This window comes from Manis javanica, chromosome 2, assembly GCF_040802235.1.
Source record: "Manis javanica isolate MJ-LG chromosome 2, MJ_LKY, whole genome shotgun sequence".
NCBI classification, from domain to species: Eukaryota; Metazoa; Chordata; class Mammalia; order Pholidota; family Manidae; genus Manis; species Manis javanica.
In genome coordinates this window covers 74,796,324-74,823,854 of record NC_133157.1, presented here as the reverse complement: position 1 = coordinate 74,823,854, position 27,531 = coordinate 74,796,324, and the positions used below count along the sequence as shown (strand labels likewise).

Sequence of the window (27,531 nt, the reverse complement as noted above, 5' to 3'; positions counted from 1 at the left end):
AAGGTTTTCATGCCATGACTATCCTCCAGCCATCTGCTCCAGAGCCTGTCTAGACAGCAGTGACTACCCTTTGCACCTGTACAAATGAAGCTGTTGACCCTTTTCCAAAAGCGTTCGGGGTATAAGGTCAGTCTGGGAGCACTCCAAGATTTTAAATTTCCCCACTCAAGATTGTATTTGATCACTTTAGAGGGAAATAAAATTGTATTGTATACTAAGCTTTTGAAAATAAAAAATTCACATAGGCGAGATTGTAACTCTGCCTTTACTCCAAAATCAGTTTGTGCAACTCAGGAAGACCAACTTGACAAACAGAAGACTTTTCATTCATTAGGCAGATGACTGTTAAGCACCTAAGAGCAATGCAGGTGCCAGAGGTGAGGAAACGCGATTCCTCCTACACTGCTCTTGTGGGGAGACAGAGAAGCATACACCTCAGAAGAGTAAAAAACAGTAGAGGTGTGTGATGGGATAAAAGGGTGACCCTTATAAGGACAAAAAAAAAAAGAATGTTTTTCCAATTAAGGAGACACAAATGAGGTTAGGACGTTGGCAGGCACCTTGAAGATTGGTTTTGCCGTGTAGCAGCAGGAACTCTAGGCATACATGTCTGGATGAAAGCATGCCAGGTTCTAAGAACCATAAGCCTAAGAGGCCAGGCCCGATGCTAAAAAACTGTGACTGTCACCTAAAAAGCCAAGACTTCTTTATGTATCAAGGAGGAACACCAGGGGAAGTAACAGTCCGACTGGCTATGCATGCAAGAGTGGGTAGGGGCAGACGAGACTACTGAAATACCACTAAGGGCTGACATCAGAGCTGGCTGAGGCAATGGGAATGGAAATACATGGAGATTCAAGAGATCTGGGGCTGGCACAAACCACAGACCTTGCAAACATCATATTAAAGGATGAGGAAGAAGGCGAGGTCGACTCTGAGCACTACTAAACACCTAGTCTCCACGGATTGGTTAGCTTTGGCTATTTAAATATTTATAGTGGTTATTCTTCACATTCTGCACTGAGCCCCTGTTTTAAGCTCTTAAACATCCTCCTTTTTACAGATGAGAGAACCAAGACTGGGGAGGGAGGCTTAGCTCTGACCACAGGAACCCAAAAAGCCAACTGACTGGTACAGAGCTGATGCAGTACAGCCCTCACTACACAGCCCAGGGAGACATGAAGACGGCTCAGAACTGCCCTGTGGGCATGTTTCTGGCCTAAGTGGGACAGAGTTCACAGAACTTTATACCATGAGCTGTGTTGTAAGATGGCGTGTTGATAACATCCATGCCAAACACCAATGGAAAGCTACAGGCTATGTGCTGAATCATTTTTTTTTTAAATGGATGCACGGGACTCAAGACACACTTTTAGTTGAACTAAATTATCCTTATCCAGTTGCTATTTTTAGATTCAAGTTTTCCCATCATAAAGTTTTTAAAAGAACAATCTGCCTAAAAAGCAGGTGAAAAAATTCACTGACAAAGGCCTAGATGTTTTAGGACTTTAATGTTCTTCACATAGTCAACATAAAATACTGACAATGGACAAACAATCGGAGGAAAGACTCTTCAGCAAAGACCTTCTGGAGCTCACAGCATCCCTGATCCAACACAAGTAAGAGTCATGCAAAAAAAATGACAGGGGAGCTTAACAAAGTTTTAGTTTAACAATATAACTAAAAGCTAAAGAACTACCAACCTTCTCTTCTATCCACTGAAAGGAAAGTACAAATGAATCAGGGAACCTCTTGTGAAGCAGCTTAAAAAGGGAAAGGGGAGTAGAGGGATAACTGTTCTGAGTGTAATACACAAGGTCAAGGCTCCTGACACATTTTCAAAAAGTCTCTACATGTATCACTGAGAACTGTATTATTAGAAATAGATTGCATAGAGCTATAAACTATTTGGTATTAAAAACCTTGCTATATAAACAGATAGTATGTCACTTTTATCTCTTTATGAGAGTAACAGTTTACAGGAAGATTAAGCCTGGGACTCCTAAACACTCACCACATGACCTGATTTAACAGCTGTGGAACCCAGGGGCCACCATGGCTGTCATTTTGTAAAGGATCAAGATTCAGCACCTAGAGGTTCCCACCCACCTTCTGTGCTGTGTGTGTACGTATGTATCTCCAGGAACAATTAACTGCAATTTGCATAATGAAGTCCACAGACAAGTTCAAATACTGAGATCTAGCTAGAAAAAGCAGCAGCAAAGACAACCTAAGCTGGAACTCATTAGAAAAGCCAAAGGAAGATTTTTTTTTTAATGCTTCAGTCCAAGTCTGAATTAAGGTGTCTATTAAGTCACACCAGCTCTATAAAGCTGTGGGTGTTTTGATGCTGTTCTCTGCAAAAAGAACCTATAATATGCATGTTCATTCAAGAAAAATATCGGGTTAGGTTTTTATAGCCATCCCCAAGTTATTTCAACTTTTGAACATTGTTCAAAGGCAGAGTTTACATTGGTTAGAGTATGTTCATAGCTGATGCATCTCTAAAAAGTTCTTCATGAAGGCTGCCAGCTTCTGAACATCTTCAATGGTGACCGCATTATACAGAGAGGCCCGCATGCCTCCCACAGACCTAGAAAGACCAAAGATGCAAGCCCTTAAGAACAAAAGCATTCTTATTTAGCATCAAGAAGACCCTCTTTCCAGTCACCTGCTCCTAAGAGTCACAGAGCCTGAGGCCACGATGTCCAACCTCCCATCTGAAAACCCCCACAGGTGGCCAGTAGCTTCAGAAATCTTATCAGAAAACTTTCCCTAATGCACTGAAGATCCATCGTGCACACACAAAACTAGATTAACTCAACTATTTGACAAGCCTGTTGTACAGGGAGCAGGGAGCCAGCAACCACTGCAGGGTAGGCATCTCATATCCCACGTGGTGAGGACACATATTTTTCAGCATATGCAGGATTAACTACTCCAATTGGATGTGCAGCTGAAGCAACCTCGATCTGTTCTTACACTGAAGAGGGGAGTGCCGGCCTCACCAGAGGTGGGATTGCGACCTCTGTACTATGAGTAACTGAAGCCATTTTCAAGGGTAATTTTGACAAAAGGCCCTGGAAGATGTGGCTCCACCATCCTCAGCCAGGGAATCATGCTAAGGATTCTAAAAGCAACAGAAGAGGTTACCCCTGTGACAGGTGGTTTTTCCCAACAAGTTACAATATCCGCTACTCCAGCCTGGGCAGGCTCCTAGTATTTCGTTCTGCATTTGAAAAACTAAAACAATTCTCTGATGAGCTTTTGGATTGGATATGTACTCACCTATGCCCTTTCAAGGAGATCATATTGAGTTCAAGGGCTTTATCAAGAAATCGTTTTTCTAAAGCATCGTCTCCTTTGGCATTGCCAATACGGAATGGAATATTCATCTTGCTTCTATTCTGGGGATCCACTGGGCATCTGAAAAACATGTTTATTATTCCAGCTACTTTTCTGAAATGGGTGACTGCTATTAACAAATCAACAGAACAATTCCTAAAAACATTTTCTAGATGCAGACAGGACATTTAAAAAAAAAACTTCACAGGACATTTCTAATTTACTTACTAGCAGCAGGAACTCTAGGCATACATGTCTGGATGAAAGCATGCCAGGTTCTAAGAACCATAAGCCTAAGAGGCCAGGCCATATACAAGACCACTCTTGTATATGGAACTTTGAATTAGCATTCTCTTGTATGACTTGTATTTAAATTCCATCTCCATAGGCCCAGTCTCCTCATCTAAATCCTGGGAATAATAATACCACCTTCATTTCAGAGGAGTTGTGACAATTCTGTGGTACAAATATATGAAGCTTCTAACACATGGCAACCACACAGCAATGCAAGGGACACTTTCTCTACAAGGCTGCAGGAAAAAAAATATGTTGGTCCTAACAGTGGCTGAAAGACTTAAAAAAATAATGAGCAGCAACTTTCAAAGCACTTGTCACACTGTATGGTCCCAAGCTGTGTGACCTTGAGCATATTACTAAATCCCTCTGTTGTGCCTTACTTTGTTCATCTATTGAATAGAGGGCAAAATAATAGAACCTAACTCTTAAGGTTGATGTGAGGATTAAGAGAAGCATAGAATTTTTGTGGTATATTTTAAATGGCTACATTTTAACTGCAGCAACAGGTGGGGTCTAGTCCTACCTCTTGAATCTGGGCTGGCCTTGTAACTTGCTTTGACCAAGATATGCAACAGAAGTGATCCTGTACAACTTTGAAACCTAGGTCTCCAGGGGCACACAGCTTCTGTACTGTCCTCCGAAAACACTGGTACCCTGTAGCAAGCTCATTCTAGCCTGCTGGAAATAAAACCCTCGCCAACAGCTGGTGCCAGCTGCCATACATGTGAGTGAGACCACTGTGGCCCACTGGCTGCAGGTGAATCACCAGAGAACTCTGGTTGAATAAGCAATCCCAGGTGAGAAAAGCAACAGAAACACCCAGCTGAGCCCAAAAAATCATGAGCAAAGAAAATGGTCGTCATTGAAAGTCACTGTCTTAGCAGGTTCTGTGATTCAAAACAGACAACTGATGCAATTTAGAGCAGCGTTTGGAATATATTTACTATGTACGAATTAGTTAAAATCAATAAATTCATCTTTTTATTTCCAGCACCTGGAGGGCTCATTCAGATACTTAGAAGTGAATTATGTGTTAATTTTTATCCAGGGTTGGTTAGTATTTTTCCTTCAGTTTCTGCTTTGGAAAACAAGCATCCAAAATTATTTTCCAGTGACAACCAAAGGAGACAACAGGCAGAAGCTGACGTGCTAGTCTAGAATAAAAGGGAATGTGTAATGGTCCTCCTCCATTTTCTCAAGCACATCCTGTTTTATTCTTAGACTTCTACAGGGTGAGAGCCACTAAAATTAAACAGCAAATAAAAGCAATGTGAGCTCGCAAGCACCCATTAAAAGTTATGCTCTCCCCTGAAGGCACATACGCAATTCCAGTTAAAGGTACTAGGAGTCAAGTGGACATCTACAGGCAGAAGAGGTGCAGGAAGGGAGACCAAGTATCTGGTAATAGGCTTTGGGCCTGAATTCGTCCCACCCACCCCCACCCCCGCCCTTTCCACAAGGTGGGAGTTTTCATGGTCGACATTTAAATTAAAAATTTAGTGGCTACTCCTTTTGATAGTCTACTGCCTCAGACTCCTAACATCAGGGTCCAATTACAGCAGGAGCAGCAAAAAGGCACATGTAATTTAAGAAAAAAAAATTTTTAAGGAGGAAAAATTAAGAATCTGTATTTACAGTTCATCCCCACCCCAACTTTACCCATCCCATCATAAAAATAGATAAAATGACAGCAAGGATGTCATAAAATTTAGCTACTGAAGATTACACTGGCATGAAACAAATATTTATGCAGTGCCCAAGAGTGTGTCTCTGGCTTGAGGCTGAGGCAGGGGAAATAAAAGACTAAAGGGAATTAACTGCTCCCAAACTATTGAGAGTGTTGTGTAAAGAAATTAAAATTCCACACGAGAAGTGCTGTAATAGCAAAGGACAGTGGAAGACAGAGCCCAGCAAGGAATTCTGCCCAGAAAAGGGGAAAAGGCCTCAGGCCCATGGGAGTGGTTAGGACAGAAAAACCAGTGGGACGCTCTGGCAGAGCTGCATCTATAAAGGCAGGGAGACCAGCGCTCTGAAGAAGCTGGGGGGTGGGTTTCCCAGCCTGGGCAGGGCCTAGACTGTGGAGGTCCCTGCAGATGTGCTCTGTAGGGAACTGGACGGGGTCCTTGAGCAATGAGGAGCAATCAGGTTTGCACAGTATGAGTTCTGCATTTTTTAAAAATAACAATGCCAACAGAGAAGAGGAGTGACCTGCTAGAAAAAGCTTTCAAAGAACTTTCTTGGTCAAAACTTATTAGAGCCTGTGACCAAGGCAGGGACACTGGGGAGCTTCAAGCAACAGTGGCAAACTCAAAGGCCATCACAGCCCAGGTGTGACATAAGTTAGACCAGGCCCAGTGGGATACACCGAGCACCAACTCCCTGTTTCATACTAAATGCAAGCACCTATTCTTTACTACCACAGAGAAACACGCTTTCCTTTTGTTCTGGAAACACATGCCCCTTCTAAAGTTTCTTTTTTCCGCTTTCAGAGCCACATGGATTACCGAACAAGAAATTTGGATTTTTAAAGATCTTCCCATATCCTAACAGTGGCTCAACTGTGTGAGCCACACCAAGCTCCACTCTGGGCTGTACTTGGCCACCACTCCCCCATTTATAACCTCGGGAGTTCTCACTAAATTCCAAAGGCAGGATCTGTTGCCTAAATGCATTGAGGAGCGGAGAGGAGAAGTTGCCAAAGCTGACAGAGGATAACGTGGGTCCCGACGGCATGTAACCAGCCAGGTAAACCAAGGACTACAAAGATTTAAGGAGGAAATCTGAGCACGGCTTCTTCCTACATCTGTGGTAGAGGCTGATGTTGAAGGTGTTCATGGTGATCACTGGAAAAGCAGTTCCATGGCCACAGAGGTTTAGGAAGTCCTGCATTAACAGGGCTAAATAAGTTTCCTGACTCCTGGAGACTCTCAGAAGCTCATGTGAATTTTGAACGCCCAGGATAATAATTCATATAGGGACCAGTTTTCCCCCAAATATGTATGACTGAAAAATCCTTTGCATCTCTGGGACTAGTGTTCCAGAATACCTGCTGAGACACACCAGAACTTCCCGGCCCCGCAAGGTATTGGAGGAGCAGTGTGCACGGGGGAAGGCACTGCGTCAGTGAGAGACACCAGCTCACAAAGGTGCTGAGGATTAGGAGGGCACAAGACTATCATTCAGTGAAGTCCTCTCTAGGATAGTCAGAAACAAAGGGGATGAGGAGTAAGGACAGCATCCTGAAGGAAAGCAGCCCACAAAATACAGTCACTTGGCCTCTCCTTACTGCCTGATTTCTTTTAATGAAAAAATCCATTTCTACACAGTTACAAAAATCAAGAGTGAAATGTGAAGATCTACCAATTCTTAAGTAAACACGGGCCTGCTTCTGGACTTCTCTACTGTTCCACTGATCTACTATCTGTCCCTAGGCCAGCACCCCATTATATCAACACGGCTTTGCAGTGTTTTAATAGATTGTATGTTAATGTTAAACTTCTTAAAAGTTTTCAGCTTTTGCATTAACTTTCCCAGACAAACATCTCAATGTACTTCCAGATATTTCATAGTTCTCATGGCCATTATGAATGGGATCTTCTTTCCTTATATTTTGTGTTGTTATTTCTGGATACAGGAAAGCCAATGACTTTTACATATTTAGCTGTGACTGATCACAATTTTGAATTTGATCCTATCTAAGATTTTTCATTGATTCCCGAATTTGGAATAAAGTCACATTGTCTTCAACCTGTGATTTTTATTGTTTCCTCAGTATGGTAATTAAAGATCCTGAAACCAGCACCTCCATACCCCCAAGACCTTCCCCATATTCAGATCCTGATCCCACTGCCCAGCTGCCTCATTAACCTGTTTGCAACTCTGGAAAATAGGTTTAATGTCTGCCTCACAGGGTTGTGAGGACAATAAAAGGGTTAATATCTGTAAAGCCTAGGGCTCTGCCCACTTGGTTTTATTTTAGCATTATCATAAAAGCCATCACATGCTTCCCTCTTTCCTAAAGCCTGGTTCCCACGTGAAGGTGGTGAGAAAGGAGACCTCAGATCTGGATATGCACTCTATCACTTGGACATCTTTAAAATATTTAAATTAATATCTAATATGTATTAAGCACTCTGGGTCAGGGGCATCCTAAGTGCTTCCATAATAAAATATTAAAAATTAACTCTTAAGGAAGGCCCCCTATATGCCAAGTAGTGTTCGTAGTGCTTTATACAAATTAATCAGCACCAGAGCCCATGTTCTTAACCCCCATATTATATACTCTTAATTCACATGCATTTTCATTTAATCCCCATGACAGTCATAAGAAGTATGTACCACTATTACATCCATATGAGGAAAGTGGGTTTAAGGCAGTTAGGTCCCTTTCCCAAGACCACATTCCAGTAAGTTTCAAACGAGCCTTCTAAATGCAAATTGCTCTACTGCCTAAGTGGGCTCAACACAGGGTCAGCCGGCAGCCTGTGGGCAGCAGACTGTGGAATGAACCCAAGCACCTGCACAGTTCTTATCTAGTCTCAGAGTTCCCTGCCGGGATCACTGGCTGGGCTGGTACAACCCCCGGCAGACCACCCAGGACTGTGTTGAATAAAGGGGCTGCCTTACGAGTCAGGGGGCACCAAATGGGGACACAAACGAGGAGAAAATGTGGTGGCAAATGGCAAATTCTAATTCTAGGTACTCGGGATTCTTCTTGAAAATTGCTCACCTCCCCATTGGGGTCATATATGGATAAAATGAGTTCCCGTGGGCCAGGATTTTCACCTGGCCATGGTTGGCTAGCTCACTACACATACGTGGGCAATACATTGCTATTGACTATATAAAGAGCTCCACCCAGTGTGCTCTGCGCGATACAGTGGCATGGCTGCAAGGCTGCAGGAGAGCAGAGATGAGACTGGAGTGGTGGCAGCGCCAAGGACAGAGGCCCAGAGAACAGCTGTGTGGGACGACTGTGCAGACAGGAAGGCCCAGAGAGGCCCAGAAGACAGGTGTGCGGACAGAGAGGCCCAGAGGACAGCTATGCAGGCAGAGGGACCCAGGGGCAGAGACTGGCTTGCTGCATGCAGACTCGCTTTGAGTGAACAGGATTCTGGTGATTGACCTGCCATTGTGGAAATAAAGTTGGGTATAACCCAAGACCATTTTATTGTCATTTTCTTTGGTCACATTGAATTCATAGCGAACTTGCCTGGGGCTGAAACCCATCAGCAAGACACCATAGTTCCACAGTTTGAAAGAAAAGTGAAGAGCTTCCTGAAAACCCAAGTGAGTACAGGAACTGCTAGTGAGGGTCCAGCTGTAAACACTGAGGGGGAAGCGAGAGCCTGCTCTGGACACAGTGACAGGGTCCCACAGGAATGTCAGGAGCCCGTTGACCCCCTCTAGGCAGGCGGCCCAGGGGCTGGGTAGGAGTTCCCAGAGAGAGGTTTATTCTGAAGGGGGGTGCAAGTGCTGGGTGTAGGAGACTCCGAAGTGAATGAGTCTTGGGTGACCAGTGTCCCTCCTATGCTTCATTCTGTTTCTAATTGCCTGGATTTTTTTCCAGAAGCATCATTATTCTCTGTCCTCCCATTTTGTGCCTACACATCTCCTGAGAAATAGATGGAGCCAAAAGCTAATAGGAAATTTGGTTTTCCCTCCACAAGAGCTGCCAAGTGCTTCCACTCACATTCAGGTTCTGAGCACTCTCTGAGTCAGGAAAGATGGCTTATTCTTCTGGGTATTCTAGAGGAATAGGGTGTCTGGGAGTCAAGAAAAAGGCCAGCGCTGAGTGGGTGTTCAGGAGCCATTTACTGGATGGGTGGATGGGTGGGTGGATGGATGGATGGATGGATGGATGGGTAGATGGATGGATGGGTGGGTGGGTGGATGGATGGGTGGGTGGATGGATGGATGGGTAGATGAATGGATGGGTGGGTGGATGGATGGATGGATGGATGGATGGATGGATGGATGGATGGATGGATGGGTGAATGGGTGGAGAGATGGATGGATGGGTAGACAAAACGTGTCTTTGGACCTTTCCAGACTTTCCTTCCAATCCCAGTACAAGCCATCCCCTCCAGGTAGTCCACTCTGCTCCCCAAACACACTGTATTTTCTTCCCTCAGTACCTTTATGGGGGCCATTCCCTGCCATCCAAAAAATTCCTGCAAGTACCTCTGATCTCCTTTGCCTAAGTCTACTCACACCCAAGGCTCAAGAGCTCGTCCAAAAACCCTCCCTTCACCTCCAAGCAAGACAGCATGTTTCTGCTCCAAACTCACACCTCATTACTTAGCCCTTGCCTATGAACTCCTTGGACCATCGATTGCTAATGGCACATATTACAAAGGCTCCAGTAAGTGCTGCCAGTGTATCCTCACTTCCAGGGCGGAAGATCCACACATCTGGGTCCAGGGTGGAAGATTCCCCAGGACAGGGCCCCTGCCTGCACATGCGTCTCTTGCACAGAACCACAGAGCAGGCAGAAATACACAGTGGGTACCCTTCCCAGATGGCACATAGAGACCCAAGGGCCAAGGCATCGAGACAGAGCCAACTCCCATGGGGCCTGTGGCTGGAGCATCATGGCATGCCAAGAATGTACAGGAACAGGCAACAAGCATTTAAAATTTTAAGGACAGAGGTAACAGAAGCATACTGCATTATCCTAGCTGCCCAAAAAGTACTTCTCCACTTCCCACCCCTGGGTGGTTACAGAGATGTGTTACAAGTTAAGATCGATGCATTCTTTTGTTTTCCCATTTGGCCCACTGAGTTCTCAAAGAGGAGTGTAAATTCCCATGCTACTATCAGCCAGATATTTTGTTACAACAGACTGCACCCCAAATAATGACACAAAGAAGGGGGTCTAGGCTTGGTAAATGAGTGTTAAGTGCTTATATATCTGTAAGTATATATGAACCACAACCACACACACGTGTGTGCCCATGTGCACAAATGCACAGCGTCAAGTCTGGCCCTTGTACACTTGCCTACACTTTGAGGGAAAAGCAAATGCAAACATCATCTGTTAAGGTCCTTGTGTGCCAGGTGCTGTACCAGGTGCTTCACATTCACTATTTTGGTGAGACTTCAGTAGTGGCGGGTTGAATGTTGACCCCCAAAAAGGTATATCCATGCCCTAATCCCCAGAACTTGTGACTGTGACCTATATGGGAAAAGGGTGTTTGCAGATGTAATTAAATGAAGAGTCTAGATGAGACAGATCATCCTAGACTATCTGGGCAGGTCCTAAATCCAATGAGCAGCTTGTAAGAGCAGAAGAGAAGACACCCACGGAGGCGGCATGAGAAGGCAGAGAGACTGGGGTGGTGCGGCCACAACCCGGGAAGTCCTGGAACCACCAAAAGCTGGAAGAGGAAAGGCAGGATCATTCCCCTAGAGTCTCTGGAGGGAGCAAAGCCTTGTTGACATCCTGATTTTGAACTTCTGACCTCCAGAACACTGAAAATAAATCTCTGTTGTTTTAAGCCACAAGGTTAGTGGCGCTAGCCCCAAGAGACTAATGGAAGGCCCGTATGTTTTCTGTACCCCTCCCAGGCACCAGCAACACACGCTCATGAATCAACTGGTCACAAAAGTATGTAGGAGTCAACTCATACCAGTCAGTCCCATTACACTGCAGGTCAACATCTATCCTATAATAATGGAGGCAGTGAACTTTCCTAAAAGGGTAGATAACCCGGAGGAGGGGCCAGGAGTAGTGTTTGTAACAAGGGTCTCCAGCAGAGTCCCTACACACAGTTGAGAGCTCCCAGCAAATATGTGTTTTTTTCTCCAGGGATATGTCACCATCCACTGGGAATCAGGTGCCAAAGCCTGGGATTCCTGTGGCTAAGATACAGAAGAGAAGCTTCTGCTCCTGGGGCCCAGGACCACACTTAGCATTGTGGGCACTTCAGTGTCTCAGAGAAAGGTGAGTGTGTCCATTTTTCAAAGGTATCCAATATACGCACATTTTAAAATTCACAAGAGACAAAATATAAGATAAAATCCATTGACTTACACATAGAATCCTTGAGAATTATCAATAATATCATAAATCATTTGCGATTTGATGGAGCTAAGCTTCTCCATGGCTGCTGCACCACCATTGTTCTTAATCCACTCCAAGACCAAGCCCATGACATAGATGCTAAAATAAAGATTAAAAAAAAAATCCATTCAGTTCAGTTTTGCAAAAGGGGAAAGACATTCAAACAAGCTGCTGTTTAGGCTGTACTAGAACAGACTTACACATGTCCTTAGATAGAGGCAAGGAGAAAGCAGGCCATGTGTGGGCTAAGGACCAGTGAGAGCGTGTCATGGGGTAAGGAACCAGGATCAACTCAATCCTAGGAGCCTGAGGGCCATTAAGAAAGGAAGTTTGATCGGACTCCTCACTGGAGGTCACATGGGTTCCTACCAGTCCAGCCCAAACCCTAATGCAAACTCTTCCAGCCACCTGGACCACACACTGAACTCTCTCTGCCTGCTGACATCTGAGCTCTCAGCAAGCACCCTCAGGACCACTCCCCTGTTGCCCCCACTTCTCCCCCTCCCCACCCCCCAGTAACCCCTCACTTCCTGCACTCCCAGAGCCTTCTTTTTACCTATACTTCCCACAGCTTTTACCATTCACTAGGATTTCAGCTCCAGTTTTTCAGGCTCCAAAACCCAAGATCTTCTCACAATAGCAAAGCCTTTGGTTTCCCAGGGGCTCCAGGACCCCCAACCACTATGCCTGTGTTAGTGGGGCTGTCAGGGTGGCACCAAGCCACAGAGGCACAGCTGCCAAGTGCAGTGGCTCTGGGGTTGTGCCAACACACATGCACGTGTGTGGATGTGTGTGTTCCAGATACTGCCCACTCACTCCCCACGAACCACAGAAACACCCAGTCATACCACCCAAGCCGTGCCACCTCATGCCTGTTCAGTGACAGTACTTCCCGGAGGCCAGGCTTTGTGTTCACCTGCAGCTATTATCCCAGGGTCCTGGGCTGCTATGTCACTCATCAAATCCAAGGATGCAGCAAAGGCCCAGGCCCAGCACATAGTTCCAGCTGACGCACCATCTTCTTGGGGGCCGTCAGGCTCAGACTCACTGCCCACACTCTGCAACTAAACTTAATGAGGTTTGAGCAGGCAGAATAGCAGAAACCCCACCCATCTTACATGCTGCCCAGAGCCAGCACCTTTAGCCTAGGTCGACAAAGCTCAGCATGAGGTAGGCGGCTCAGAAGGAAGCAGGCCATCCTGGAGACTGGAGCCATCCCTGGAGTTTGAGGATGTCTGCCCTTATGACTCTGCTGTGGCTTCCAAGTCATTATTTATTCATGCTTCTACCCCCAGACACTCCAAAATCTTCAAAATACAGGGGCCCTAAATGCTTATACAGTCTTGCAACGTGGTCTCAATTCTCCCCTCCACTTTGAACTGATTTATGCCTTCGCTTCTAAAATATCACCAGCAGCACACAGCATAGGTTTACCTTCTAAACCTGCATGTTAAATGACTAAATAAATCACAGCACATCCGTCCTATGGAACAGCAATTTAAAAAAAAAAAAAGGCAGGCATTTGAGTTGACATGGCAGTGTTCATAATATATTGTTGGTGGAAAAAAGAAATTCACATAACATATTTATGATAAAGTTCCATTCACATAATGAAATAAATATATGTCTGTGTATATTTATGCATGCTCTGTTAGGAGATAGCAAGCAGTTAACAGTGGTTATCCTGACAGGCTCTGCTCACTTCAGAAATCTTTGCTAAGAGCATGCATTAATTTTTCAGAGCAACACAAAATACTGTCTGCACACCAGGCAGTCCCCAGAAAAATCTCTCTGGCTGTTCTGAAGAAGCTCCAGAAGCTCATTTGCTTCTGCAGTTGATGGTGGGCCAGGCTAAGCCCCCTGGGCAGGGCCACTCTCTCATTCTGATAAGAAAGATCTCCTGGGTTAGCGGGCTTATTTTGGTTCTTACCAGTTACTTTACCTCCCACTGCAGCTAAAGCAAATTTATACTTATGGGTTCAGTTGGACATGGTAAGTAAGAGCTTTTTCATTGGGATAGAAGGGAAGTTTAGGCACCTTTATGTTTGTCTATTAATTGGACTTTGTGTGTTCTCCTAAAGGGTTAAACAGAACAACCATGTGGTCCTTCTCCACCGCAATTCACTGCTCAGGGCTACAAGCAACTATTTGAAGGCCAGTTATCCAGCATAGTTCAAACGAACTGCCCAGGGCCTATGGTCATTGACTCTGATTTTAAAAAGAAAAAAATAAAGAAAGGAAGGTTAGGGGGCGTTTTTTTCAAACTTGGGATCTTTCAAGGACTATGCTATGTGACATGAAGTTCCAAAGTGTTCTGGGTGCCTTACCTTCTTACATCCAAGGACTGGGGAGGGTGTTTTGCACAAATTTTCGTATGTCTACTTGGAGCTTGTTCTCACTGGGAACTATAATTCTCTAATCTTGAATGTTTAAGTACTGTGAACACGAAATTCCTCAAATCATAGATTTAGTGTACTTGCTCAATTGTACAGACTTTACTTTCTTCCTTTTCTCTTCTTTTGGGGTAAAAAGGAAACAAAGCAACTTCCAAGGGGTGGTATCTTGGGGCAGAATACATTTCCCCAGTCTCTCTTCTATTTACATGATTCTAATCAAATATTATAAACAATGTATTTGCCCCTGAGACCTGCCCCAAAATGGTCTCAGTTACCATTATTCTAATCTGCCTGGGGAAGAAACTTGGCCCCTTCTCTGCCCTTGGTTCTAGAAGGCTCAGCCCTCTCCTCTGGCAGGAAAGCTCTGGGAGGATGCTCCTGCCTTCCCGCCGTGGCCATCCTGTGACTCCCACCACCACCCAGGGGAGCAGCTGACCTAACTGCTCAGTCCTGGGCCCAAGGTCAGCACAGGGACTGGGAGCAGAGCGGCCCTAGGAGAGTCACTGAAAAAGAGGACTTTCTATCTCTAGCGCTGACTCCAGACATTTTTATCTCCTATGATTTCATCATATTTATTAGACAGACTGAACTACTTTCTCAGCATTTCCACTTATTTTTTAACTTTCATATCAATAATAGCATAGTAGTGTAGTCATTACATTACTAAAAATTTGCTTCACAGAACTCCTTGGAAAGGTGACAATGGGTGGGACAGCTCCCCTTGCTCCTCCAGGCTGTGCTCTTACCAGAACCTGCTGGCCTCATATTTTGGGGACAGTACTCTCCCTGCCTCCTCCCACCTTCTCACTTCCTGGAGCCCCTGGTGGCCTTTGCCTTGCCAGGTAAGAATCACCTGACTACGAGCCAGGCCCTAGCTCCACCTTCCAATAGGTAAGGGAGAACCCCTCCTGCCACCTCCTTCCACTGTGCCGCCTGGCACCCAAGCCCCTTCCCCAGGGGCCCTGCCCATGAAGGTCCCTGTCTGTGCCTTTCCCACTCAGCGGGCCCAGGTGGCCAGTGAGCGCTGTACTTTTCACTGCCAAGAACCCCAGAGGGAAGATGGGCAGGTGAGAGAGAGAGTCAGCCCCGCCCCCACAAAGGGTGAGCTGCTCTGCCTCTTGAGAGCCTTGCGGAAGTCCGGTGGAGGTTTCCACCAGAATGCTACCTTTGAAAAAAACACCTTCCCTTCCCATGGTAAATTATGTGGAAGAAATTTTCTCCAGGCAGCAGCTGGCAGAGAGAGCTCTGACAAAGTCCCAAGCCCAGTGGACCCTCTGCCTGCACCCACCAGACCTTACTCTTTTAGACGCTCTTGTAAGAGGACTTCCACCCATCATGGAAAAGTCCAGGAGTAGAAGTGCTGGACTTCAACAGTGATCTATTCTCCTAAGATGTAATCCTTCAAACGTAAATGAAACACACTGAAATTTTGCTTATGAAAAGCACCAAAGTCCGGTGCACACACCCAGGCTCTGGAGCCAGGCTGCCTGGGTTCAAATCCCAGCTATGCCACTTCCTGTAAATATGGCCTCAGCTTCTTCACTTGCAAAATGGAATAATAAGGGTACCTACTTTCTAGGATGCCTGGAAGGATTAAAAGGATCATAGCAGCTCTGGAAAGATAAGATTTGTAAACTCTGGCTCTTCCTTCCACTGCTAAGGCTCTGGGAACTAACAAAAACAGAAACAATAATTCTATAGCAGCTAGCAATTATAAATAAAATGTCAACACTAAGTGCATTATATGTATATATAGTACATATATACATGCATATATACATAGCGACTCATTTAATCCTCACAGCAACCCAATGAGGAGGGCCCTATTAGTATTCCTTGAGGAACCTGCTGCACAGATAGGTTAAGTGACTTACCAAAGGTCATGCAACTAGTAAGTAGTAAAATCTCCCCTGGCAATTGTTAAATCCTAGGTGCCACAAAGATTTTCACAAAACACCTGAGTCTGCAAGTTAAAAGATCACGGGGCAGGGCAGCCTTGCTCCCTAAAAATGCTACAAGGCACTTTTCTCACTTGGCTCAGCTAACGGGACCCCTGCAGATTGGGGAAAAAACCAGGAAGGTGTTTGTTCCAAGCCAAGATGTTCGTTCACTGGCAGGCAGCCAGTTTCATGCAGGCCCCACAAGGAAAGAAAAGAAAGCTGGGGAGGCCTGGCCTTTGTAAGTCCTTCTCTGAAGTTGACCAGTTGTTTGAGATACAGGCATTGGCCCTTCATCTCCATAGAGTTTTGGGTTAATGGTGAACCACCAAGGCTAGCAAAAGCAAACAAAACACCACCCCAAGAAAGAAAGGGGGGGAAAGACTGATCAAACAGTACATAGAGGGTAATGAGGGAGGGAGCTGGGCAGAGATTCCTATCAGAATTCTCCGGATGGGTTATCAGGACAGCTAGGTTACCAGTTCGTGGAAACATGCTCTACTTTAAGAGGTCAGCTCCACTTTGATGGGAATTAGTGAGACCTGCCCCCACCCGGTCCACAAGCTGCATCCCGGAGTTACCTGAAGCATGGAGGCGTGTTGTACAGGGAGTTGTGTCCGGCCTGCACTTTGTATTCCAAGACCGAGGGGCACTCCCTGAGGGCAAAGCCCAGCAGGTCATCACGGATGATCACCACCGTGACCCCTGCAGAGCCAATATTCTTCTGAGCACCAGCGAAAATCACTCCAAACTGAAAAAGAGAAAACGTACTACTTTACACACACTTGGTCATTTTTCATAAATGCATTCAAACTTCCTAACCTCTTTCCAAAGTACAAGGAAGTGATTGTATTTTAATCCTGCTCAGAGTGTACTTTCTAAAAGAATCTCCACCTAAGGCAGCAAATCAATACTCGCAAGTTCAGGGGCCTGCAGATTACATACCTGCCTGGTGCTTCTCACCAGTAAGGGGCCCAACCCAAGCCCACTATGGTAAATTTTATACTTGTTCACATTCACCTGTATACCTCCTTTCTCCACCCAAACCAGCATTCAAAATGGGGCTGCAAACTGTCCTCGGTAACCAAAAGAAACAAGAATTTTTAATCCATTTGTATTTGTATAAAGAGACAATCAGAAGATGCTGAGAAATAGTAAGACAATCTACCTAAGAGAAGAAATTCTAGAAAACATGTTTAAAGGTACTTCAGGGAATTTCGTCATGTAAGATATAGAACCCTCTCCCACTGTCTCCCTAAAACCTTTCAGAAAAGCAAATGGTATCCCAGTGGCAGAGGGGGCCAGTGTGGTCCAGCAGGGAGGAGTATTTCATAGTTGACATTGTTTAGAACTGCCATTGTGTGGGGACTGATCATAAGCAGCAGACTCCAAACCACAGTGTGGTCTAACCACACAATGAAATATTGTTCAGTCTTAAAAAGACACACGCCACCATATAGATAAACCTTGAGGACATTATACGAAGGCAAATAAACTTGACACAAAAGGACAATGAGTGTATGATTCCACTTACATGAGGCCTAGAGTAGTCCGATTCATAGAAAATGCTGGTTGCCAGGGGATGGGGAGGACTGGGGAGCTACTGTTTAATTGGCATAGAGTTTCAGATTGGGAAGATAAAAAGTTCTGGAGATAGGTGGTGGTGATGACTGCACAACACTCTGAATGTATTCAATGTCGCTCATCTGTACACTTAAAAATGGTTAAAATGGTGAATTTTATGTTAGTTGTATTTACCACAATTTTTTTTTTTTAAAGGCAGACTACCATTTAGTCGCTTTGTTTTAAAATGCTTTACAGGTATCACAGCCCCTTGTTGCACGCACCCGGGTACAATGTCCGCCTAGGTGTGCCACTTGGAGAGTCTGTATGTCCCATCTGTTAATGCTATTGGAGTTGAAGTGGGCACAGGCCAGGCGGGGCTCCTTCCTTCAAAGCTCCCCTGAGCTTATATAAATCTGATCTTCCCTTGAAGACTGCAAGCCACTCCCAATGTATTGACAAAAAAACAATTTCTGAGAGCCACTCTCAAAGGCAGGCTAAATTCCCCAAGGACTCGAGTGTGGCCCTGCAAGGCAATCATTAACACAGGGCTCAGGATGTCCTGACTTAAACATTCATAATAAACAAGCAACGGTCAGCCAGCTCAGAGAGTTGCCCCCCCTTCAGGATCTCTACTCCGCTGGCCCATGACTCTCACGGCCTTCCCTTGTTCTAGTATTAAAATGCTCTGAAAGAAACGGAGATGCTGGGGGTCCTCCCACTCCACCCACTTCACACAGTACCTTAGAAACATCCACTGGCTTGGATAGAAAGTTGGAGGACATGTCACAAACCAGCACTGCTCCCTTGACGTCAGGGATGAAGTCAAACTCCACTCCATGCACAGTCTCGTTGGCACAGTAATACACATAGGAGGCATCTGGGCTGAGGTTCCAGGTGCTTGGATCTGGGATTTCTATCACAGAAGGAAAGTTGGAGACCCCACACTCTTACTACCCTCTTTCTTTATGTAGACAGGAGGTAAGGAATGCCACACCTCCCCTAGCAGGGAAAGACTGATTACTTCCAAAGCACCCACAGGTGAAAGCTCCTGATCCACCCTGCATTATAATCACCACAAACATCATCCTAAAAGGATCATCACCTCCACCCTCTTGACCATTCCCAGGGACAGGTAATTTCCCAGAATGGCATGGTGGATATTTGGGGGTTTCCTTGTTACCCAGGACCCACCCATCCTATGTCCACAGACAGTTTCCTCTTGGGGCTCTAGCTGCCCCCATGCTCAGCCCATGGAGTTCCAGCCCACCCCACCTGCAGCCCCAAAGGCAGAGGCCACATGACTGATCTGGGATGGGACACATGAGATGGACACTGTTGCTGGGAATGCTTGGAGCAAAGGCATCGGAACTTGGGAGAATATAAAGTCAGGAGCAGCTGCAACCATGTTCTAAAAAGGAGGGGACAGCTTTCCTGACTGTGGAACCCCTACAAAGGACACAAGGAGACACACCAGGATCTAGAGACATTGCTGGGACCCTTGATCAAGCCATACCTAAAGCCAACTGGCCCGTGGGCTTTCCAGCCAGTTAGTAATCTAAATTAGTATAGCTATCCAATCTAAATAGTATCAAACTAGCTACTGACAAGGGGAGGAAAGAATTAAAGACAACTGCAGAGCACCCTGGGCAGGGGGACCCTGACATCTGAGGCAGGACCATCCCCCAGTCGGGATGCCCCTATCCAGCTCAGCCCCCACTTACTCGTGTAACTTCCAAGTTTAGGGTGAACAACATTCACAGTCCCAAACTTCTTGGCTTCTTCTGCAGCCTTGGCTGACCAAGCTCCTGTCACCACATAGTCAGCACACCTTCCGGCTTTTAGGCCAATCAGGTTTAAGGGGACAGCACTGAACTGGCCAGACCCGCCTCCTTGCACAAAAATCACTTTGTAGTTGTCTGGAACAGTTCTGGGCAGAAGCACAGTGACAGTAAATAAGAGACTCACAGAGTCAAAGATGGAGAATGAGTGATGCTCTACCAGCACTTTACTGAAGGTGGATATACTATAAGAAATATGGCAAGTCCCACTATTCTTTGCTTTCCCTAATCCAGTCATTTGTCCATTCACTCCTTGGACAACTATTCATTGGGCTCTATGGCAGAAGCCTATGGTTACTCTTTGGACAGAAGCTAGTAACACCCTGCCAGTCCTTTAAGGAATTGTCCCAAGGTCACTCTCAGCCACATGGTTCAAGGGTAGCCAACCCCAGCTCCGGGGGAGGATCATGTGACCCAAGCTGGCCAACGGGGTTAGGTTCTGAGACCTCTAAAAACTTCTGGGAAAGAGGAGCTGTTTCTATTGAGGAAAACAATAAACTTGAAGAAGCTAATCTTGTAACCACTGGTGGCCACCTGGCAAAGCAAAGGGATGGAGAAAAAGATGTTCCCAGCGTCTGAGCTCCCAAATCACTCCTGCACTTTTCCATTCTGTAAAGTAATAAATCCCCTTTTCCATTTAAGCCAAGAGTTGGGCTTCTGTTACTTGCAACCAAAAGTCCTAGAAGTATCTCTGTGCTGGTCCTTCCAATGAGCAAACTGGACTCTGGAGAAGGAACTTTGGTAATATTTCAGGCCTAAGTATGTTATCACATACCTGATATACATTGGCATGAATGGCAAAAATTTTTCCTCCAGCGTGAGAAATTAAGATGATATTTTGAATGGCTACAGGCAGTAGGGTAAGGCCTGCTCCAGAGGGACCAGGCTATGGAAACAGGACCCAAGCCGCTGAGTGAGATCAGAGCTTGGGAACAGGTGTACAGAAGGCAGAAGGCCAAGGACAGAGCTCCGGCCCAGAGGCCTAAGTACCAAAGGGCAGGGCGTCATGGCGGGGCCCTGGGGAAATGGGTGGTATGCAGAATTTTGTCCTGACCCCTGCCTACCAGTATCATCCAATGCTCAGTAGGATAGCAAAGCACGCAGGCAGGTCTTCAGGGGCTCTAACCATGCAGTTCTCAGCAGCTGGGAGGACTGGCAGCCAGAGCCAGGGTTCCAGGTTTATGTTATTCTGGTGCCTGGCAGGAAGGACAATAGCTGGATGGAAGGACCCCAGAAAGAGGCCCAGGCACAAGCGTACAAAGTAGGATGTTGGTTAGAAGTAAGGATAGGCCCATGAATTGAACTGAGAGTTCAATCCTAAGAGGTTCACAGCCATGTAGGTCAAATGCCACATCTAGGCCAAAGTTCCAACATCCTGCTCCATGAAGAACAGGGTAGTTCCATGAAGGTGACACAGGGCCTGACAAGCAGACCCAGCATGCAAAGCCAAGCAGACCATTACCAGTTCTGGACACTCCCACTGCAATGGGCTTCTGGGGCTCCTCACTAAAATGTCACCAGCCTGCCTCATCTGAAGCATTTTACCAAGGCAATTGAAAAAGAAAGGTGAAATAGATGGTACAATTACAATTTTGTGAATAAAATATTACAAGGATGGAATCTAAACCATTAACAAGAATTACCTCTAACGGGTAGGGTTACAGATAACTCCAGTTTAATTAGTGAGATTGTTTTTTCTAAACTTTCTCCCATGGACATGCATTAATTTTGTGAGCAGAAAAAAATTAAGTGTTTATGTGAATATTTTATGTAATATATAAAAGCTCTCTTCTAAACAGCAGTTTATTTCAGAATAAGTTTTCCTCTGGCTAAGAAAAGCAGGGGAAATAACCTAGGAGAGAGTTCATTTGCGCAGCAATGCCCAGAGTTCAGAATTAAAATTACCCAAAGAGCCCACTAAAAATTAGGTTTCTGCAGTGATTCTGATTCAGCTCGTCTGGGTAAGGCCCAGCACTTGAATTTTTTAGTCCATCCCCACCAATCAGGTGATTCTGGCAAGTGCACGAGGACCAGTGACCTAGAGCATGATTTACTGCTGTCAAATATGACCATTTCTTTGTCATTTAAATACTCTTTAAGCCAGTTCAATTTTCACAGTGGTAAAGAATCTTTCCTATATATAATGATTTCAAATCTTTAGAAACATCACAAAAAACAAAATCACAAACATGGGATGGGGAACAAGTAAGCAGCACCACACACACATTTAGTGAATTTAGGAGAAGCAAAAAAGATTATTTAAAGTTATGGAATATTCTGAACATACACAGAATATAGTAAATACTGTAACAGACACACAGGTGTATGAATTATCAAACGAAAGTAATGCAACTTGCTCTTTAAAATTCTAAACTTACAACAATTCCCGCATGAGATGCTCTGTGCTGTTAATAATCTTAGCGAAATCCGACGACCTGTGGCTCATTTCTGTGGAAGCAAAAGTAAACAACACAAAAAGTTCCACTTCAAAACCAAATGAACAGAAGTAACTTTAGAAGTAATTACAAGATTTGTAAATGAAATAGTAAAGGTGACTATTTCAGTTATTTTACATTCAAATTGCAGGACAAGGCTGAGTCTAGGGGAAAATCCAAATCGATTTTCATATTGCAAACATCATAGCCTTAGAGTCACAGCAGAATGATTTTTCAAGAGGCCCACTCATCAGATGAGTCATTTACTAACGCATCCTTTGGTTTCTGTGATTTCTCACATCTTTCTCACAAACAGGAATTGAGGTGCAAAGGCTACCCTTTAGGACAACAGCACACTACTCTCCTCTATGCTCACATCAAAGAAACCTACATGCATGTCCCAAAACCACAGGAACAAAATGTAGTAGCGGTAAGCATAGTTTATCATACGGCCTCTAAATCCTATGCAGCCTTTAGAACCACCAATAAAGGAAAACAAAAAATGAAAATTAAATAAAGAAAGTACATTCTAGAACTCAAAGTCCTCTTCCCTAATAATATTGGGGAGAGAAACCTAATGAAATTATTAATGTGCAGGATTTTCATGAAAGGCTTGTGTGCTTTTAACTTCTAAATAAGTTCATTTTAAGCCCAGTAAAAACAGTAAAATGAATATGAAGCAATATTATAAGGGTTTGGGGTACTGCTACGCCAATGCACAATATTTTCTGATCTGAGATCCTGTGAAGAGCAAAAACCAATTATCAAACAGTAAGATGACACATACAATCCCTTAGCCAGCAGTTGTGTTGATGTCAAAATTACTTCCATCAAACATGCAACACAATTTATTAAAATTTAAAAGTACATCTACAAAGGCCTATAGGCTTGACGATGCATTTAAATTTGTTCCCTTTGAAACCTGGACAGTCACAGAATCCAAAAGTAAATCTTACCAAGAACACTAATCCCAATTCCTTTGTAGTCTAATAATTCTTTTTGTATCTCTAACAACACCTAGAAAAAAAGAAAAGAAAACGAGGATTTCAGTATTCTGTGCACAACTCCCTCTGGCTCTGGACATCAAAGTGGGGCGGAAGGAGGGAGGCATGGACGCAAGGCCTGGAAGCTCCTGTCCCCTAACAACCAATCCCCTTCCTCCCATCGTTCCCACAGAGCCCCACTGATGCAATTTACACACAAGTTGAGTGCAAAATTATGCAACTCAAATAGTTTTTCCAAAGGCATGACTTTACTTAGATATAAAAATTCACTTGGACTTTAAAACAAAGATCAAGTATAAAATTTTACTGATGACAAACTTTGACTGTCAACATAAGACCTTTGGGAAAAACTGATTCCCTAGGAAAATGTCCCCTCCACATTTGCCTGTGTCGCTCTCTGAAAGCAAAAATACAAAATGCATAAAGCTCTGGGTTCAGGGAACAATAAAAAAAAACAATTAAGCCCAGATTACACAGATAACTCAGTTTTCTCTTTTTGGTCTAACTTGATGGACTGGGATGTGTAGGGTGGGCAGGAATTAGGAAACACCTGTGATGAATTACGATTCATCCTGAGGGTACTGATACTCTGTTCTCTCTCCCAAATACCAGAGCCACAAGGAGGGTGATACTCTCATCCCCAGTTAGCAGCTGAGGCTCAGAGAGTGACTTAGCTGTATGCCCCCGGCCAGTCCCTTAAGTGCATCTTGGAAGATCACTGCAGTCTCATAACCACATTCCACCTTACAGGGACAGCTGGACAGGTGGGACCCAGTTTACAGCCAATCAGCAGTCAGTCCCACAGTGCCAGGAAGCTACGGGTGGGGGAGGTGCCCAAGGCTCACCTCCCCTAGCAAAACACAGCTTGTTAGGGAGCAGCCTGTTTTTTTCCCCAAAGACCAAGCAAAATGCAAATTACTAAACTGAAAGGAAACACCTTTTTTTTTATTTTAAGGAAGAAATATAGAAAAGCCCTTATCAGAGGTGCATGCTAAAGTGTTAAGAGTGAAATGATGTGATATATGGCATTGCCTTCAAAATAACGGAGGAACAGGGGGGAAAAAAAGTGTGTGGGGGAGCAGGTGCTGAAAACACAATTGGCAAAATGTCCATAGTTGTTAAAACTCGCAGAAGGTCCATGGATTTCATTATATAATTCCCTCTCTACCTTTGTGTATGTGAGAATTGCCGTAAAGTAAAAAAAGAAAAAAAGAAGAGCTCTAAAAATGGACACACAATAGGTAAGATAAGCCCTCTATAGAAGCATTCTGCCATCAGAAAAGTTTCCCTTAAAAGATACAGGCTAAAGAGGTCATAAAACAACCTAAACTGGATAGCAACTTGTTTGGAAAAACATTTTAACCATAAAGAATTAGACCACAAATAGGTTCCCTTGACAAGGGACTTCAAGAATTTGTCATTGTTTTGCAAACCATTGGATACTTCTTAGCACTGGCTGATCAAACAAACTACAGTGAATCCTTTAGTAAACAGAAACATCCGTCTGTGACAGAATCATCTTTCAACTTCTGTTTAGACAGTATTTCTCTTATATAGGTAGTATTCCTTCAAAAGATACCTGTAAAACTTTAGAACTAAAATCATTAGAGTCTTCTACCCCAAAGGCACACCCCTTTAATCCAGCAGAGTTCATTTTTTTCAAAGTGCAGAATGCAATCACTTTTGTGGGTCACAACTCATTTTCTTAATGAAATAGAACACACTAGAGTGGAACAGAAGACCAAATTATGTTGTAGTTAACTGGCTAAATACATAAGGCTTTTTGTTTCCATTAGAATTATGTGCATGTACTTGGACATTTGTAAAATATTTTTCATTGTGGTTACAGTCAAAAGAAGTTTGACTTTCATAATCCTTATTAATTCAACTAAACCAGTAAGACACACATCTGCCGCACCCCCCAAGTTAGGGAGCATGAGGACATAAATCCTGCTAGGAAAATAAATAATAGACAATTGCATTACTGATAACTACTTTAATAAAAAATGCATGACAAATTACACACGGAAAAATATTCAGAAGACTCTGAAACAGGAGGAAGAAATGAGGAGGGTACCAGAAAAGTTTGCGGCGCTGTAGCAGGGAATCTCACCTAAAACCGATGGCAATCACTAAGGGGAAAAAAAAGCCCTGATCTCTCAGGCTGCTGTGAGCACTGCCCCTAGAAAAGCAACATGTCCTTTCCCCTCTTAAAATTCTGAGTTTCTCTGTTCTTACCACCACACAGAGGCGGCTCTGTCCCAGGGAGATTTCTACTCTGTTCAACAATAGATCATTGTAAAGCATTTGGCTATGCCCCATGTTACTACAACCTATTACGGGAGTCATCCTGGTTAGAAAAACTAAAATAGAACGGCAACGGTGGCAACTTATCAATGAGTTGTAAGGCACAACAGAAACTTTGCCTTCTTCACACAGTGGGAGGGGGCGAATTAACGGAGGGGGGAGGGAGGAGCTGGAAGTCGGCTGGGAATTGGGAAAGCAGGGAGTGAGCTCCTCTTGCACTTGAGAGCTCCTGTGTGGCCAGGCTGAGAATTCAATCATTGCTTTCGCCCTTGAACAGAGGAGCGAACTGGGCTGGCAGCCCAAATGTCTACCAGACTTTGAATACTCAAATGCTTTTAGGGGACAAGCCGATTTAAAAAGGCTTTAGGAAAGATAGGTTCTCTCGGAGACATAGAGGGAAAGTCTAGACAAAAGGCTTTCAAATTTGCATTTCCGAAGAGCAATGTTCCCAAGCACTGGCTCAACCAAACTCTGCTTACAAGGGGTCACACGCGAGCTGCCAGTGTGCAATCCCCTCCAGTTAACGCAATCCCCATTCACCGTTCATTCGTTGTCCATTCACGCATGCCCTTAACACTGGCTCGCAGCACTGCGGTGTGAGAACGCAGAGATGCGGAACTTTCTCTTTTACGCCGCGCCCCACGCCGGCCTGGGAGAAGGCACAGCCCTCGAGTCAGCCGGTGAGATGCACAAGCAGGCAGAGGCGTGCACGCCGCGCACTGGCAGTCAGTGTCAGCGGCTGCTGCACAGGCACGCCTCGCAGAGCTTCCCCCGCCCCCCCCCCCCCCCCGCGTGCATTCTTCCAGAAGCCCACCTTTGAGAGACCCTGAACTGGGTGTGCACGCTGATGCAGAGCGCTCTAGACTTGGGGTGGGGAAAAGGGATCCGAGCCATATGCATGCGTGCCCCCGGCCGGACAGCACTCACGGCCGCGCAGAGATGCACCGGCACACGCTTCCGGGAACTCACCGAACGCGGCAGCTTGGCCGGCCCAGGCCCGAAGTTGACCACTTGCCTCGTGGCGTCCATGATGCGGCAGAGCGGGTGACGAGACTGCAGAGCGCGTAGCGAGCCTGCAAGAGAGGACTAAATGCTTGGGCAACGCTTGTCTGCTGCAGGCGGCGACCCTGCGCTTTCTCGGACGCACAGCCGGCGCCCCCATTGGCCCGTGCTGTTGCAGACCCTGTGATGATTGGCTTGCGTGACGGAATCGCATCCCCATTGGCCGAACTCACCAGCCGAAGCCCGGGAGCAGTTGCTCCTCCTCGCGTTTACAGTTTCAACTCCCTTTTTGATCAATGCAAGGCGCGCGGGTGATTGCACCAGCCAGAAGGCTCGGCTGCGCGCCAGCCCAAGGATTGTGGGCGGCATAAAGAGGCTTTTCCTGCCAACTCGCATTTGTGCTTCCGCGCACTAGGTCAGGCCGGTTCCAATCCTTCAACTCTGACCCCAGCCCCTCTTTCTTGGCTGCGCGGGAGATGCTTAATAACCGCCCCCTGCCCCACCGGCCACTTACAACCATTTTTCCTACGCCGCTTCCATCTGGGGCTGGGCTCCGATGCATTTGATTTGGAACTAGCAGTCTTTTATTCACCCAACTTTTCTGCACCCCCCCACAAATACCCCCGGTGCCAGATACTCCAGTGGAGAGGTAGGGCTCCCAGGCACAGAGACTCAGGGTGAAGAATGGGCGTGGGGGATGAGGATCTTCCCACGTGCACAGGGGCTGAGTTCTTGCAGGATTGAAGGATGCAGCAGCCAAGGACGCTGGGAGGAGTGCTGGCCTAGGAAGCCTGCAAAGCCCCACACAAGTCCTTTTAAAGTTGCTCATTCTCCATTGATGCCGGGGTTCTTGTTAGCGGAGTCAAAACTTCGCAAACACTCAAGGTAGGAGAGGAAGGTAGAGGCTTTTATTTAAAGATAAAGCGAGAGGACAGAGTTCCTGGCTCACACCAGGAGGGGTCAAGAGAGTCCGTGGTGGGGCGTTGTATAGGGGATTTATAGGCGGTTGAGAGACAAAGGTCTAGGGATGCAGACCTGCCAGATAGTCCCAAAATGTTTATCTTTGAAGAGACATTAAGTTTCTTATTAGTCATTCTATTTACAAGAAATTTACTGCTCAGATTTCCTCCCAGGATAGCAGATTCCTGGTCTGGGAGGATATCAATCAAGACTGCCTGCTTTGCTCCCAAGGTGGGCTGAGTTACTGTCTATTAAAGAGTATGTTAAGAAACTTACTTTTTTTAACTAATTGGGTTTTAAAATGCCATCTTATCTTCAAGATGGAATCCTTCCTATTTTTACTACATTGATTTGGGCTTGCTTGTTAACTTGCCCATGT

General features: G+C 45.2%; 1 protein-coding gene across 1 annotated transcript; it reads right to left on the bottom strand.

The window, feature by feature from the left end:
- Positions 1 to 1,494: 1,494 nt before the first annotated feature.
- On the bottom strand, positions 1,495 to 26,362 carry PSAT1 (phosphoserine aminotransferase 1). Its single transcript, XM_017658115.3, has 9 exons — positions 26,160 to 26,362; positions 22,836 to 22,896; positions 21,823 to 21,892; positions 19,328 to 19,533; positions 18,347 to 18,519; positions 16,622 to 16,791; positions 11,678 to 11,806; positions 3,289 to 3,426; positions 1,495 to 2,593 (listed from the first exon to the last, which is right to left on the bottom strand). The coding sequence occupies exons 1-9, from the start codon at positions 26,217 to 26,219 to the stop codon at positions 2,488 to 2,490; spliced, it is 1,113 nt and encodes a 370-aa protein (XP_017513604.1). The 5' UTR covers positions 26,220 to 26,362; the 3' UTR covers positions 1,495 to 2,487.
- Positions 26,363 to 27,531: the final 1,169 nt, after the last annotated feature.

Bases quoted from the DNA above. Each gene is read 5' to 3' on its own strand.
- PSAT1 (XM_017658115.3), bottom strand. From the start codon at position 26,219: ATGGACGCCACGAGGCAAGTGGTCAACTTCGGGCCTGGGCCGGCCAAG. The intron at 22,897-26,159 runs GTGAGTTCCCGG...CTTTTTTTCTAG, and splicing joins CGGCCAAGCTGCCGCGTTCG to GTGTTGTTAGAGATACAAAA. The intron at 3,427-11,677 runs GTAAGTCAATGG...CATGTTTTTCAG, and splicing joins AATTCTCAAGGATTCTATGT to ATGCCCAGTGGATCCCCAGA.